At 45.9% G+C, this 16,723-nt stretch overlaps 1 protein-coding gene across 2 annotated transcripts in view; it reads left to right on the forward strand.

Moving 5' to 3' along the window:
- Window positions 1-16,723, forward strand: part of SUFU (SUFU negative regulator of hedgehog signaling) — a 118,480-nt gene that overhangs the window by 33,903 nt on the left and 67,854 nt on the right. For both annotated transcript variants that reach the window (XM_066239330.1, XM_066239331.1), the window contains exon 3: window positions 2,501-2,637. In XM_066239330.1, coding sequence (XP_066095427.1) covers window positions 2,501-2,637 — 137 coding nt within the window. The remainder of the gene's footprint in view (window positions 1-2,500; window positions 2,638-16,723) is intronic.

Genomic DNA, 16,723 nt, shown 5'->3' on the forward strand with positions numbered 1-16,723 from the left:
GCCTGCCCACCACAGAGCTGGCTTAGAAAGTGCCCTGTGTGGAGGCAGATGGTATACATGTGCATGTGTGTGCATGCACACCCATACATGCGGGTGCACAGCCCTCCTTAGAGAGTATTAGGTGCTGCTTGAATGCATATGACTTCTCTCTCTGCATCCAAGGGTTCCCCCATTGCATGTCTTGAAGAATTTTCTTTTAGTCTGTTTCTCAAGATTTTGTGGTTAGAGATTATGTATTTCTCTTGGCCCAAGATGAAAAGCCCTGGCCCAAGATTACAAAAGCTTTGTAATACATTTTACAAAGCTGCCTTTACTTGGAGGCTGCTTGAAATCTTCCCTTTGACTTAGTGACCCATCTCCTTTTGTAGAGTTTTAACTCCCGTCAGTCTCGTGACCCAGGTTTTCACACTTCTGTCATCCCTGCAGCCCTGGGGAGGCAGCTCTTCTGGCCATAGTTCACTTAGCTAGTCCCTACGCCTCCCTGTATGGAACTGCCCAATGCACGGCAGTTCAGCAAGTAGAGAAAATAGCTTGCACTGTGTCCTGCCAAGCATCCTCTAGTGTGGTCTCCAAAATTCTAGGAGTGTACCCTCAAAATGGATTTTGTTTGCCACATTGTCACGTGCTCAGAGGAAATGCAAACCGTGAACACCTCCTTTGAATATAATTGGGTATGACCATGATGACTTTAAGAATGGATTTCTTTTCAGTCCCTTAAAGAATGTAGCTAGGCTTGACCTGTGGTGGCGCAGTGGATAAAGTGTCAACCTGGAAATGCTGAGGTCGCCGGTTCAAAACGCTGGGCTTGCCTGGTCAAGGCACATATGGGAGTTGATGCTTTCTGCTCCTCCCCCTTTCTTTCTCTCTCTCTCTCTCCCCTCTCTATAATGAATAAATAAAATCTTTAAAAAAAAAAAAAAAGAATGTAGCTATGAGAGGCGATGTCCCCACCACAGCAAGTGCAGGAAGCCTGCATTCACCCAGGCACACAGCAGGGCTAGGGCTGGTGTCAGAGCTTCTGAGACTGAGTAGCTCTCTGTCTAGTCTCTGGGCCTGGCCTCTTGGGGTTAGTGATGATGATGGTGGTGTTGTTGTTGTTGGTGGTGGTGGTGGTGATAATGAAGAAGATGAAGAAGAAGGAAAGATACCACATGGAATTTCATGTTGGGCATTGACTGTATCACCGTCCCTTCAGAATTAACCCCTTTGACCACCTGTTCCAGTAGCTTGTTGGCAAGGAGGTGTGGGCTGTCATCTTAGTTTATGGTTTGTATTTGTATGCTGAGGAGCTTACACGTGTATGATCATTGTGACTCATGTTTGTACAAGATATAATTACTGAAAATTATATCATGAACATATTTTAACTTTTAACCCTTCCCATGCTGGCAGGCCTCCTGAGCTATCAAGAACTCTCCCTGACACTTCCTTCACCTGGGGAGGTCTGTCAACCCCCACTCGGGCCTTGCTCTCTACTCCATATCGTTCGTTGCCCTCTGGCAGAAGTCCATTTTAGGGACTTCCCCAGAGACTTGGGGCTCCTGAGCATTTTCAAGTTCTTGTCATTCTTACCTCATCATCACTGTGATGAGTGTGGCTACAGAGGCAGTTACTCTGATCATTCTGGGCCACCTGGGGGTGGGAAGTGAGGGCAAACCTTGCTTCCTCAGGTTCCAGTGATTGAAGAGTACATACAGGATGCTAGGTTTCAGGAACCACCTGTGCTGACTGATAAATACACGGGGGTGCTGGGCTTCAGGAGAATACAGGCTCTCCCAGCATTGGGAGTCTGTGACCTGTCTCCAGTGCTGAGTTTGGAGGCCAGCCCACCAGCCCAGCCCAGCCCAAGGCTTGCACCCTTGTGGGCCACAGTGGGGGTGGGAGTAGAGAAAGGGTCTCATCCTCACAGAGCATACAGCTGGACTTGTATCTTAGCAAACTTAGTAGGTGCTTATTAACAACTTAAAGGAACATGGAGTGTAAGAAAGCGTTTCAGCCCTAGCCAGATAGTTTGGTTGGTTAGGACGTTGTCCTGAAGCACAGAGGTTACTGGTTTGATCCCTGATTAGGACACATATAGGAAGAGATGGTCCTGTCTCTCTCCTGCTCTCTCCCTTTCTCATTTTAAAATCAATTAAAAAAAAAAAAGAAAGCTTTTCAGTAGTGGACCCTCAATCACACAGAAAGGAATGTCCCAGAGCCTCCAAATGTGGAACTCATAGTTCAGAGTGCCATCAGGGGAATTTGATTGGCTGGGCAAGATCATACAGAAGTCCTGTAGCTGACTGGAGGGTGAGGCTGGAGATCTGGACCCTCACAGGCTGCTGACTGAGGTCCTGTCTCCCTGCAAGGCTCACACGCTGGGAGATTCCTCTGAGTAGGGGGTTTAGATGCTAAGGCCACCAAGAATGAGAGAGAACTTTAATTAGACTTTTAAAACATTGTTTTTCTTTTTCTTAAGGTAGTTGAACTAAAAACATTTGCTTTTTATTACTTTCAGATTTACAGGAACAGATGGACCTAGTGGTTTTGGCTTTGAGTTGACATTTCGCCTGAAGAGAGAAACAGGGGAGTCCGCTCCCCCAACATGGCCAGCAGAGCTAATGCAGGGCTTGGCCAGATACGTGTTCCAGTCAGGTAAGAGCCCCAAGAGCTGGCTGGTGTGGTGGTTTTATTATCATGAGTTTCGTTGGCTTGGGAACTTATTGTGTGTGTGTGTGTATTTTTTTTTTGTATTTTTCTGAAGCTGGAAACGGGGAGAAACAGTCAGACAGACTCCCGCATGCGCCCGACTGGGATCCACCCGGCACGCCCACCAGGGGCGAAGCTCTGCCCACCAGGGGGCGATGCTCTGCCCCTCCGGGCATCACTCTGTTGTGACCAGAGCCACTCTAGCGCCTGGGGCAGAGGCCAAGGAGCCATCCCCAGCACCCGAGCCATCTCTGCTCCAATGGAGCCTCGCTGCGGGAGGGGAAGAGAGAGACAGAGAGGAAGGAGAGGGGGAGGGGTGGAGAAGCAGATGGGCGCTTCTTCTGTGTGCCCTGGCCGGGAATCGAACCTGGGACTTCTGCACGCCAGGCCGACGCTCTACCACTGAGCCAACTGGCCAGGGCCTACAGGTATATTTTGATAACTGCAGAGTGACCTGTTCTGGGAGTACTGCACCCCATTTGTACTATGAGGGTGACTTTTTTGCCTGATGTTTTGGAGTGGAAGTTATACCTGGCCGGAAGGAAGGATATATCTCACTGTGACCTCTGGCAGCAAGTGAGATTCCATGCTGCTGGTCTGGCGCCCTGAGCCCTGTTACAGTTTGCCAGCCATGCTTCTGATTCCCAGTGAGCCCAAGGCCACCTTGGCAGGGAACTGGCTAGCTCTTCTCTGTCTGCCCCATTTTCCGTAATCAGCATAGTCCTGTTCCCTGCTGCCAGTGGTCTAAACCATCTCTGGTTTCTGGAGCCACAAGCATACACGTTTCTGGAGCCACAAGCACACATGTTAATCTTGACTAAGACTTGGGCTAACATTAGAGGGTGGGCAAAGAGAGAGAGACAATTGCCAGGAGCCTGCCCTTCCACAGTGCGAAGGGGAAGCTGGAATCAGGCAGGGCCTTAATAGTCACTGTTTTATTCAAGTGGCCTCCAGGGAATGATCCTGTGCTCCTGTTGCCCCCCTGGAGACTGCTAATGAGGAACCTGAAGTGGGGCTTTGTGCTGGGAACCTTGGTCTCCCACTCGTGGCTCAGCCTGCCTAAAGTCCTCCAGAGGGATGAAATGCTGGAGTGAAATCTAGTTCCTTTTAGGGACATTTTCATGTCATCTGAACCTTTCTGTGTGGCTAATTGCTCAGAAACATTTCCCATATGACCTCAGATTTTGCCTCTGGTTTAATAAGTAGCCCCAGTGTAGGCCAAGACATTTTATCCAACTCTTTTGCTCTTGGACTGCTTACAGATAAGGACAGAGCAGCATCGAAGCCAGGGTTGCTCAAAGTGTGGCACTCAGACCCCCTGCATCAGGAGCACCTAGAGATTGTTCCAAACACACATTCCTGGGCCCCATAGACCTCTGGCTCAGGATCTTCGGGGGTGATATTCCCAGATGCTTCTGGTTGAGACTAAATTTGGAGAACTATAGATCTGGCAGCTTCTCTTAAGTATAGTGACCTTTTTTTTTTTTCCAGCCTCTGGTAGGTTATAAATTGGTGTAGTAGAGCCTCTGGGTTGAACTCCTGTGCTCCCATTCCAGACCTGTGGGAGTCAGTTGTTGGCAGGGTGGCTAGCACATATTGGGACTGATACTGCCTACCATCTACCGTCGTGTGCTCTATAGCATAGTCCCGTCCTGGAGGCTGCAGTGAGTCTTCTCTAAGCAAGGGTTCCCAAGCCTGGCTGCTCATGAGATCCCTGGGGAGCTTGTGAACACATTTATTCCCAAAGTCGTCTGCAGAGCTCTGATTCAGTTGGTCGGAGGTAGGACTGGGCACCTGACTTATGGTGGCCCAGTGGATAAAGCGTTGACCTGGAATGCTGAGGATGCCAGTTCGAAACCCTGGGCTTGCCCGGTCAAGGCACAAGAAACAATCAATGAACAACTAAAGTAAAGCAACTATGAGTTGGTACTTCTTGCTCCTCCCCTTCTTCTCTCTTCTCTCTCTGTAAAATCATTAAATTAAATCTTTTTTTTAAAAAAAGGGGGTGAGATTAGGCATCTGTTTCTTTTATTTATTTATTTATTTTTTATTTTTTTCCGAAGTTGGAAACGGGGAGGCAGTCAGACAGACTCCCGCATGTGCCCGACCGGGATCCACCCGGCATGCCCACCAGGGGCGATGCTCTGCCCATCTTGGGGCGTCGCTCTGCCATAATCAGAGCCATTCTAGCACCTGAGGCAGAGGCCACAGAGCCATCCTCAGCGCCCAGGCAAACTTTGCTCCAGTGGAGCCTTGGCTGCGGGAGGGGAAGAGAGAGACAGAGAGGAAGGAGAGGGGGAGGGGTGGAGAAGCAGATGGGCGCTTCTCCTGCATGCCCTGGCTGGGAATTGAACCCGGGACTCCTGCACGCCAGGCCGACGCTCTACCACTGAGCCTACCGGCCAGGGCCAGGCATCTGTTTCTTAAACAGCTTCCAGGGGATTCTAATGCAGCTGGTCTGGGGATGGTGTTTGGGCTGTAGAGAACTATTGACCAAGAAGAAGTAACACAGGGTCAGGGGAAGCGGGCTGCCTGGAGCAGCTGGCACGTGTGATTTTGTACTATCCTAGTATGGTTTGAAGAATCTTTTAAAATTCTGCCAGGAGTCTACTGACTGAACACTTTGTGTCCCCTCTCTCCCTTCTTGGGATGCCTGATGCTAACTTTGCTATAGAACTGTCTTTAGAAAAATAGAATTTGATCTGCTATAGGAAAGGGGGTTCTAACGACTAGGCAACCTCTGGCTTGTGTAGACAGGTATCTTTTTACCCACTGCTTAAGCCAGTGCATTTATGTTTGTTTCTACTTACTGTACTTGCTCAGGCGGATAGATCAGAGAGATGTAAGACAGGAAGGTGTTGTGAATCACTGTCAGGTGGAGTCAAGCAGATGAACCTCTGAAATAGTTCTGATATTAGAGAAATAATAATGAAATAATAAAGTACATGAGTGAAAAAATAGATTTGATTTGCCAGAGTTCACCCACACTGTAAATGTCACTAGTGACCATTTTGCAATATTAATGTGATCATCAGTTCAGGTAGATTATCAACAGATTCTATAACCATTGGATGAAAAGATGGTTGGAGAACAAGATATTCACAAGGACTCAAAGAATAGAGATTACTTGGTTATTACAAAGAGAAAAAGAATTCCTTTGCAATGAAAAGATTTAGGTGAACATCATTTTAAACAAATGATCAAATGTAGCAACACCAATAATGGAACAAATTATTAGCCTGACCAGGTAGTAGTGCAGTAGATAGAGTGTCGGCCTGGGACACTGAGGTCCCAGCTTCCAAACCCCGAGGTCATCAGCTTGAGTGCATACTCATCTGGCTTGAGGGCAGGCTTGCTGGCTTGAGCATGGGATCCTAGACATGACCCCATGGTCACTGGCTTGGCTAGAGCTCCCCCTACCCTACCCCATCCCATCCCACCCTGGTCAAGACACATATGAGAAAAAAATCAATGAACAACTAAGCTGCCGCAACTATGAGTTGATGCTTCGTATCTCTCTCTCTCTCTCTCTCTCTCTCTCTCCCCAGTACAGACATGAGCTAAAAAAAAAAAAAAAAAAAAAAAAAAAAAAAAAAAAAAAAAATCCTATTAGGCACCTCTTTGTGTGCTGCAGTATGAAGTACAAAATCATAACTATGTAGCACTTTTCCAAAAGATTTCACCTGAATTGAATCTTGAGCAAACAAAAATCCGGCCCTGGCTCAGCGGTAGAGCGTCAGCCTGGCGTGCGGGGAACCCGGGTTCGATTCCCGGCCAGGGCACATAGGAGAAGCGCCCATTTGCTTCTCCACCCCCCCCCCTCCTTCCTCTCTGTCCCCCCCCCCCTGCAGCCAAGGCTCCATTGGAGCAAAGATGGCCTGGGCGCTGGGGATGGCTCCTTGGCCTCTGCCCCAGACGCTAGAGTGGCTCTGGTCCCGGCAGAGCGATGCCCCGGAGAGGCAGAGCATCGCCCCCTGGTGGGCAGAGCGTCGCCCCTGGTGGGCGTGCCGGGTGGATCCCGGTCAGGCGCATGCGGGAGTCTGTCTGACTGTCTCTCCCCATTTCCAGCTTCAGAAAAATACAAAAAAAAAAAAAAAAAGAGAGAGCAAACAAAAATCCAGATTGTGAGACATTTTATAAGACAACTGCATTGACTCTTCAAAAAATGTCAGTGCTATGAAAATATAAAAAGGCTAGGGGTGGGGGCTATCCTAAATTGAAGGAAATATGACAGTTTAAATGCACTTATGAACCTTGATTGGATCCTAAATTGAAAAAATAAGGTCTTTTTTAAAAAAGATTTTTATTTATTAATTTTAGTAAGAGGAGAGAGAGAAAGGCGATGGGGGAGGGGGGGGCAACAGGAAGCATGCACTCCTAGTTGCTTCTCGCATGTGCTTTGACCAGGCAAGCAAGGTTTAGAACAGACAACTTCAGCATTCCAGGTTGATGCTCTATCCACTGCGTCACCACAGGTCAGGCAAAAAAATAAGATCATTTTTAGGGCAATTGGAAAAATATGAATATAGACTATGTATTAGATAATTGTATTGTGCAATTGTGAAATTCCTTAAATATGATACATATGGTATAGTTATATAGGATAATGTCCTTGTTCTTAGGCAATAAAAGCTGAAGTATTTATGAATGCAATGACATTATGTCATCAACTTAATTTTTTCTTTTTTAAAAAGTTTTTTGATTTTTTTTTTTTTTTTACTGAGACAGAGAGAGGGATAGACAGGGACAGACAGGAACGGAGAGATGAGAAGCATCAATCATTAGTTTTTCGTTGCGCATTGCGACACCTTAGTTGTTCATTGATTGCTTTCTTATATGTGCCTTGACCGTGGGGCTACAGCAAACCCAGTAACCCCTTGCTCGAGCCAGCGACCTTGGGTCCAAGCTGGTGAGCTTTGTTCAAATCAGATGAGCCCGCGCTCAAGCTGGCGACCTTGGGGTCTCGAACCTGGGTCCTCTGCATCCCAGTCTGACGCTCTATCCAGTGCACCACTGCCTGGTCAGGCAGTGTTTTGATTTAAAATTTTTTTATTTTATTTATTCATTTTTAGAGAGGAGAGAGACAGAGAGAGAGAAGGGGGGAGGAGCTGAAAGCATCAACTCCCATATGTGCCTTGACCAGGCAAGCCCAGGGTTTCGAACCGGCGACCTCAGCATTTCTAGGTCGACGCTTTATCCACTGCGCCACCACAGGTCAGACCAGTGTTTTGATTTTGAGAGTATGTTTATTCACTTTTTTTTTCAAGAGAGTGAAAGGAAGGAAGACAGAGAGAGAGGGAGGGAGAGAGAGAGTAAAAAGCATCAACTTGTTGCTTCACTTTAGTTGTGCATTGATTACTTCTTATACATGCTTTGACATGGGATTGGGCTGGGACCTTGGATTCAAGTCAAGCCAGTGACCCCTTGCTCAAACCAGCGACCTTGGGCTCAAACCAGCAAACTTGAGCTAAAGCTGATGACCATGGGATTGTGTTGATGATCCTGCACTCAGGCTGGCAAGCTTGTGCTCAAACTGGCGACCTCAGTGTTCTGGGTCGATGCTCTGTCTATTGCACCACCACCACCGGTCAGGTTGCAACTTAATTTTCCAATGATTCAGCAAATAAAGTCAGTGTGTGGAGAGAGAGAGGAGAGAAAGCAAATGTGGTCAAGTGTTAACTGTGAATCTAGGGGAAGAGCATATTGGTATTCTCTGTACTATCCAATTTTCAAAATGAAAAGTGGTAGCCATTTTGCGAGTATCTGTTGACTGTTGTGTGTTCTATAGTCCCTTCTTCACCAGTGGTCCTTTTATAGTGGCTCTTGTGTGACAGCCATGGTTCTGGCCTGCAGATCATGTCCAACATTTCACAGCAGCAGCAGATGACTGTCCTCCCAAAAGAATACTACTTGATTTTCTGTAATATGGTTGTATGACTTAAATAATAGCTAAAACAAATCTACCTTAAATTCTTTTTGGAACATGGAAGGGAATAATAATTATCACAATAATAGGGAAATGATAAAGATAAGTATATAGTAACTGATGTGAGCTAGGAGACCATGGCTGTGGGCCTGAATGGTGAGGACAGGAGCTAATGTTTAATCGTGGTGTTCTACATGCCAGGGACCGTTGTAAGTGCTCGTTTAATATGCAGGAAAGCCCTGGGAGTTAGACACTGTGTTATACATGTCTAGCTTTGCAGTTGCAGAAAGCAAGGTAATGCTGAGAGGTGGAGCACTGTATTTAAGATCACACATCTAGAAGGTGAAAAGGCAGAGTTAGAGTTCCAGGCAGTAAAGCTCTCTTAACCATGGCCCCTGAACTTTATGATGCCTTGCTTGGATATTCTGGGACATTTGGAAAATAGAGGAGGACAAAAGGCTTTCATAATATTATCAAAATGCTCTTAAATCCATCATTCCATTTTTTAACTTTTTACTCATGAAAATTTATGTATAAAAAGTACAGCCTGACCAGGCGGTGGCGCAGTGGATAGAGCATCGGACTGGTATGCAGAGAACCCAGGTTCGAGACCCCAAGGTCACCAGCTTGAGCACGGGCTCATCTGGTTTGAGCAAAAAAAAAAAAGCCCACCAATTTGAACCCAAGGGTGCTGGCTCCAGCAAGGGGCTACTCGATCTGCTGAAGGCCCGCGGTCAAGGCACATATGAGAAAGCAATCAATGAACAACTAAGGTGTTGCAACGCGCAACGAAAAACTAATGATTGATGCTTCTCATCTCTCTCCGTACCTGTCTGTCTGTCCCTGTCTATCCCTCTCTCTGACTCACTCTCTGTCTCTGTAAAAAAAAAAAAAAAGTACAGCTTGCCTGACCTGTGGTGGCGCAGTGGATAAAGTGTCGACCTGGAACGCTGAGGTCGCCAGTTCAAAACCCTGGGCTTGCCCAGTCAAGGCACATATGGGAGTTGATGCTTCCTGCTCCTCCCCCCCTTCTCTAAAATGAATAAATAAAACCTTAGAAAAAAAAAAGTACAGCTTGATGAGTTCTCAACAAACCGAACACACTCATATGACCTGCACCCTAATCAAGAAACAGGCTAGTTTTCCCGAAACCTCCCTGTGCCAGCTTTTAATCATCATCTCTTCTCTTTCTACTTTACTGCCCAGTACAGATCCTCAGCACCATACCCCTGAACTTGTTGGCGATAGGCTAAGCAGCTTCCATTTCCACACCTCCCCCTGTGCTGTTTGCCATCCTGCACGAGCCTTCCAGATCAAGAGGGCAGCGCAGTATGGATGGTTAAGAGCTTGGCCCCTGAATCGAGATTGCTTGCATTCTTATCTCAGCTCTGCAGTTGCTGCCTTCTGACCTTGGGCAATGTAACCTTTTTACTTATCTACAAAGCAGGGATCATGAGGTTACTTAGAGGATGAAATGAGTTAATACCTGTCAAAAATTTAGAACATAGCCTGAACAGATGCAGTGGACAGAGCATCAGGCTAGTATGCTGAGGACCCAGGTTTGAAACCCCAAGGTCGCTGGCTTGAGCGCGGGCTCACCAGCTTAAGCAAAGACTCACCAGCTTGGGCGCAGGTTCGCCGGCTTGAGTGTGGGATTATAGACATGATCCTATGGTTGCTGGCTTGATCCAAAGGTCACTGGCTTGAGTCCAAGGTCGCTGGCTTGAGTTTAAGGTCACTGGCTTGAACAAGGGGTCACTTGCTCTGCTGGAGCCCTCTGGTCAAGACATGTATGAGAAAGCAATCAGTGAACAACTAAGGTGCCTCAATGAAGAATTGATTCTTTTCATCTCTCTCCTTCCTGTCTGTATCTCTCTCTTTCTGCTAAAAAAAATTACAGCATAATATTACCTACAATTATTATTATTATTCAGTCTTTTAAAATTTTACATCGATTAAGAAGGTGGGTGCTGCCTGACCTGTGGTGGTGCAGTGGATAAAGCGTTGACCTGAAAATGCTGAGGTCGCCGGTTCAAAACCCTGGGCTTGCCTGGTCAGGGCACATATGGGAGTTGATGCTTCCAGCTCCTCCCCCCTTCTCTCTCTCTCTCTGTCTCTCTCTCCCTCTCTGTCTCTCTCCCTCTCATCTCTCTAAAAATAAAAAAATTAAAAATTAAAAAAAAAATGTGGGTGCTTTGGTCTTTTTTTTTTTTCCAGTGACAATAAATACTCCATTTAACAATAAAACCCTGTTAGGAAGGAAATGCCTTGCTTGTCCCTGAATTGGATGCTTGCTTCAACTGACATAGTGACATTTGGTACTATATTTTTTATCCCACACAGAAATCAATACTAGTGATACAGATAAACTTACCTTGTTTTGTTCATCACATCATACAACAACAAAAAAAATTCCATTCAACTGTGGCTTCTTGATTCATATAGTTGACAGTACCTATAAAGCCCCATACAAACCAAGTCCTATTCTCAGTGCAGTGGAGCCCAGGCAGTTTAGTGGGACCTTGTAGTAAATCCTTTTATAGGTGAAGAATCATTTTATAGTGTGACTATTTTCCCCTTATGGTAACTGTTTTATAAGACTGGGGTTAAGCATTTCAGGTTTTCTCAGAGCAGGGCACACACCCTGATGCTGCAGAGAACCGCCCTGTGTTGTGTAGGCATTGCTCTGCCCCCAGTGGGTTACACTCTGCAAGGTTCACACCAATGTTGTTATACAGAACATGTATTTTATGTTTGATGTGTACATAGATATACCTACATGTGTAGCTAGCGGCAGAGTTCCGTTTGATGGTCTTGCCTCACTTGTGCTGCCCACCTTCAACCCAGTGGCTTTGTGGAGAGCCCTCCCACTTTCATGTGAGAACATGCTAAGCAGTGTTATCAAGTAAGTGGAATGCTTAGACGTGCTCTTGCAGATCTAAGAGGCATCCACAGCTTTCCTGCCCAGGCTTGGAAGTAGCATCAGAGCAGTGGTAGGCAAGGGAAAAAGGACGACGAGGAGATTCTGGGGGGTGTCGTGGGGGTGGCGGTGCCCTCACCGGCTGTGGTGCTGTGTGAAACTGCCCTGAGGAATGACTTGGAAGGAACGTACCCCAACCTGCCCAAGGACGGGTACTTTGTTGTTGGTTTGCTCAGAGGTGGGAAGCTGGGCTGTAGAGAAAAGGAAGCAGAGATGAGAGAGGCCAGGGAAAGAAGGGTGTCCAGAGAAGGTGATGGTTTCAAGAAGTGGGGGTGGGGAGAGTTAGTGTTGATATCAAGTGTTTATTTTAGTTGAGACACTTCTAGTTATACGAAAATGACAGAAACCTAACTCAAACTACCTTTATAACAGGCTTTATTGGCTCAGGTAACTGGGACACTCAGGGTTTCAGCCACAGGTTAGTCTGTATTTGAACATTGTCCTTAGGGTTCTAACACATGTGTTGATCATGTACCAGACTGACTCTCCCCATATGCAGGAAAGATGAACGCCCCAGTTTGAGTTTCTGGTTCTCTAGTTTGTAGTCCCAGCAGGCAGAAGGCTTTATTCTTCCAACATCTCTTTGTTAATCCTGGGGAAGGACTCAGATTAGTTCTGCCGGGCCATGTGACCACCCTGGTTGGTGGTGGTGGTCCAGATGGAACACCAGGATTTATGTTCTCCCACACTCCTCACTTCTGACCACATGGAGTAGGAGAGAAGTCCTCTCTAAAGCAAAGGGTAACCACTGGCAGGGAAAGAACAGATCTAGTTCTGGGTAGGCAAAATCAGTTGCTCTCACAGGGCCAGAGGGGAATCTATTCCCTCAGTAATCCAGCCATGCAGGTATGCTTGGAAGTCGAGTCATTAGAGGACACATAGACAGCAGGCATGTTTTGTCCTGTGTCGTTGTTTATGCTGCGATGGTTTTGGCTCTGAAGTAACATAACACCCTGACTAAAATGGCCTAACAATAAGGGCACTTGTCTTACACAGCAAGTCATCTGGAGGTGGGGCAGGTCCAGGGTTGGTTGTCATCTATTCAACAGTGTTATTAAGGTCCTGAGTTCTTTCGAACTTCTTGCTCTGACTTCCTCAGCCGTTTGGCTTGTCTTTTTAAACTGGTTCCCTCATATTCCAGAGATGGCTGCCATAATCCCTCATGTCCTGGGATCACATTTGACCAAGTGTCAGCAGTAAAAGAGACACTCTGTACTTTGTCTCTTTTAAAGACCAATCAAGACCTCCACGGAACTGCCTTCATTGATATCCCCTTGCATCTCATTGGCTAGTTTACCTGTATGTCAGGAAAGTGAGACAGTCTGGTTGGTTTACTCATCAGTATCCACTTCCTAGGGCTAGGAATGGGCCCTGGTTCCCTGAAGGTCACAGCCAACGAAAAGCAGAGGAAGGAAATTGGGTTCTGTTAATAGGGAGGGGAATGACCACCAGGTTGGCAAAACAGGATTTGCACTTCCACCCATGAAGCCCCAGCCCTACCAGGGGTCAGAGAAACCCTGCATATTGATCAGGACGCTGGGCCGGTACAAAAGTGTCATGTGGAAAGAGAGTGTTCCAGTCATGAGTACAGAGTGGCTGTCGTTTCACCTGCTACAGCAGATTTAGAACCAAATCCAGCTTCTAGTATGAATCATTTGGAAAGTTCTACAGTAAATATATCAGCAACTTCATCAGTAGGCACCTAACTTTTTTCCTTCCTACCTTACAGTCAGTTTCTCTTACTTCCCCATTCCCTTTTGATTTTATGATCAGTTTATTCTTTCTTCTCAGATTGCCAGTGACTGCTCCCCTGCCCCCCACCCTCTGGGTTTCATTAGAAAGAAACCATTTCCAACCCAGCAGGACTTGATTTCTCAGCTGTGCTCTTACAGGAGAGGTTGTCTGCTCTCGCTTCTGCCATTGGTAGGCCTTAACCACAAATTCCAAGGCAATTTCACTGGAGTTTTAAGAGAAACATGGCCCCCAACCTGTAACTGACACTGGAAATTCTAGTGCCTCTGCTTGCTGCTGTTTAATGGCAACCTCATGACATGTGCTGAGTTGGCTCAATTTGTGATTCAGGCCCAAGAAGGGAGATGAGGTGGTGCTGCGTGAGCATCCTGAGCCATCCAAGCTGGTGGCCGATTTGACTCGGTGGTACTGACAGACTAACACCAACAGAGATTTTATTTTACAGTTTCTTTCCTTTTCCCACTTATAAAAGAAATACTTGCTCAGTTTAAAAACTGAAACATGGAAATACATGACCCAGAAAGTGAAAATCCTTTACAATTCATTCCCCTTGGGAATTTCCAACTGGGAAAAGGTTGGTGTTTCTATTTCTAGATTTTCTTTTTAATGCATATATCTATATAGAATTAACGTTTTATTAAAATGGACCATACTTTTCATGCTGTTTTTCAGTTAGCTTGCTTTTTTTCTTGGTATATTTTGGATACCTTCTTATGTCAGTATGTTTTAACCATACACTTTTTTATTATCAAGATATACTGTGCTTCATTTAACTCAGTGGTGGTCAATCTGGTCCCTACTGCCCACTAGTGGGCATTCCAGCTTTCATGGTGGGTGGTAGTGGAGCAACCAAAGTATAAATAAAAAGATAGATTTAACTACAGTAAGTTGTTTTATAAAGATTTATTCTGCCAAACTTAGCGAAAATCTGACATAAAGTACTTGGTAAGTAATTATTATGATATGCTTTAACTTGCTGTAACTCTGCTTTATAAATTTTATAAAGTAAAGTTACTTCCCTACTTTATAAATCACCATTACTGTGGAACCGGTGGGCAGTTAGAAAATTTTACTACTAACAGAGATACAGAAGTGGGCGGTAGATATAAAAAGGTTGACTACCCCTGATTTAACTAGTCCTCTGTTATTGGGCATTTGGGTGATTTCGATTTTTTCTTGCCTCAGATCTGCACTGAGCATCCTTGTGTGTGTGCGTCTTTGCTCTCTCACCCAGTATTTCCGTGGGATAGAGTCCCAGAAATAGGATCTCTGGGTTAAGGGAAATGAACATTTTAGGTGTTAATAATAGCCATTGCAGATGAATGATTATGTTATTATAATAACACTATTGTAATCATTCAGTAAATACTATAATTGTTTTTAACAAACAACGGAATGATTGTGATCTAAAATTATATTTATAGCAACAAAGTCTTCTCCTGAGTCCTTGAGAATTGGGCCCCTTTCTTAGGTTACTTGGCCTGAGAGATTGTTAATTCATGTTAAACGGCATACATTTGGCATTAGGAAAGACAGGAAGCCTTTATACAATTTAGATTTAGCACAGGAACCCATCCATCAGGTTTCCTGTCTGTGAAGTTGGAAGTGGTGAGCGACACAGCCTACCACCTCAATTCAGAGACTTTTCCAGATATTGACAGCAGGTCAAGTTTTATATAAAGAATCTCAGTGAATTATGGAGTTTTCTTGAGTTTTACCTCCTCTTACCTTTCCTAAAGTGAAATTATATATGCAAATTTAATCCTTTTCTGTTGAGGCCTCTTTAAGTTGCTTTTTTTTTATAGTTAAAAGTAAGTAAATGAGCTGGACCAGGCAGTGGCACAGTGGATAGAGCATCAGACTGGAACATAGAAAACCCAGGTTCAAAACTCCAAGATCACCAGCTTGAGCATGAGGTTGCTGACTTGAGCATGGGATCATAGACATGACCCCGTGGTTGCTGATTTGAAGCCCAAGGTCTCTGGCTTGAGCCCAAGGTCGCTGGCTTGAGCAAGGGGTCACTCGCTCTGCTGTAGCTTGCTGGTCAAAGCACATATGAGAAAGCAATCAATGAACAACTAAGGAGCCACAACAAAAAATAATTGATGCTTCTCATCTTTCTCCCTTCCTGCTGTCTGTCCCTATCTGTCCCTCTCATTGTCTCTCTCTCTGTCTCTATCACTAAAAAAAAAACCCACCAAGCTGTTGTAGGCACTTACATTCTCTTATTTTAACTGTGTACTAGGTAGCCTGATGAAGAAGATACTGATATGGCCAGTTTCCAGATGAGGAAATGGACTCAGCGAGGTGGTGGCCTGCAGCTGGGGAGAGGCAGGAGTGAGCCTCCTGATGCCCTAACCAGCAATGGTTTGCATGCTATAGGCTCTGAGCCTCTAAGGGTCCATTTTATATGAAGAGAGGACTTGGGGAAAAGGAACTCTTTTCTTTTTTTTGTGACAGAGAGAGGGGGGGTGGACAGGCAGGAAGGGAGAGAGATGAGAAGCATCAATTCTTCGTTGCGGCTCCTTAGTCTCCTTAGTTGTTCATTGATTGCTTTCTCATATGTGCCTTGACCAGGGTGCTGCAGCAGAACAAGTGACCCCTTGCTCAAGCCAGCGACCTTGGACTCAAGCCAGCCACCTTGGGCTCAAGCCAGTGACCATGGGATCATGTCTATGATCTCATGTCCAAGCCAGCGACCCCACGCTCAATCTGGTGAGCCCTCACTCGAGCTGGATGAGCCCTTGCTAAAGCTGTCGACCTCAGGGTTTTGAACCTGAGTCCTCTGTGTCCCAGTCCGACACTCTATCCATTGCACCACTGCCTGGGCAGGCGGAACTCTTTTCATTAGTTGTATTTTTTTTTTTTTTTTTTTGAACAGAGACAGGGAATCAGAGAGAGTGACAGATAGGGACAGACAGACAGGAAGGGAGAGACATGAGAAGAATCTGTTCTTTGTTGCGGCACCTTAGTTCATTGATTGTTTTCACGTATGTGCCTTGATGCGGAGGGTACAGCAGAGCGAGTGACCCCTTGCTCAAACCTGCCACCTTGGTCTTCAAGGCAGCAACCATGGGGTCATGTCTGTGATCCCACACTCAAGCCAGCAACCCCATGCTTAAGCTGGTGAGCCCACGCTCAAGCCAGCAACCTCAGGGTTTCAAACCTGGGTCCTCCGCGTCCCAGTCCGATTTTCTATTCACTGCGCCAGTGCCCGGTCAGGCTCATTAGTTGTAATTCTTATTTACGTCCTGGCTACGTGCTAAGGACTGTCAGATAGGTCTGATCCCCGCTGTAGACAGTGGAGGGAGACACTGAAAACACGGACAAATAAATATTTGCTTCCATAGATCACTAAATGGGAAAGGTCAGGG

The sequence above is a fragment of the Saccopteryx bilineata genome, chromosome 7 (assembly GCF_036850765.1).
Source record: "Saccopteryx bilineata isolate mSacBil1 chromosome 7, mSacBil1_pri_phased_curated, whole genome shotgun sequence".
In the NCBI taxonomy this organism is placed as follows: Eukaryota; Metazoa; Chordata; class Mammalia; order Chiroptera; family Emballonuridae; genus Saccopteryx; species Saccopteryx bilineata.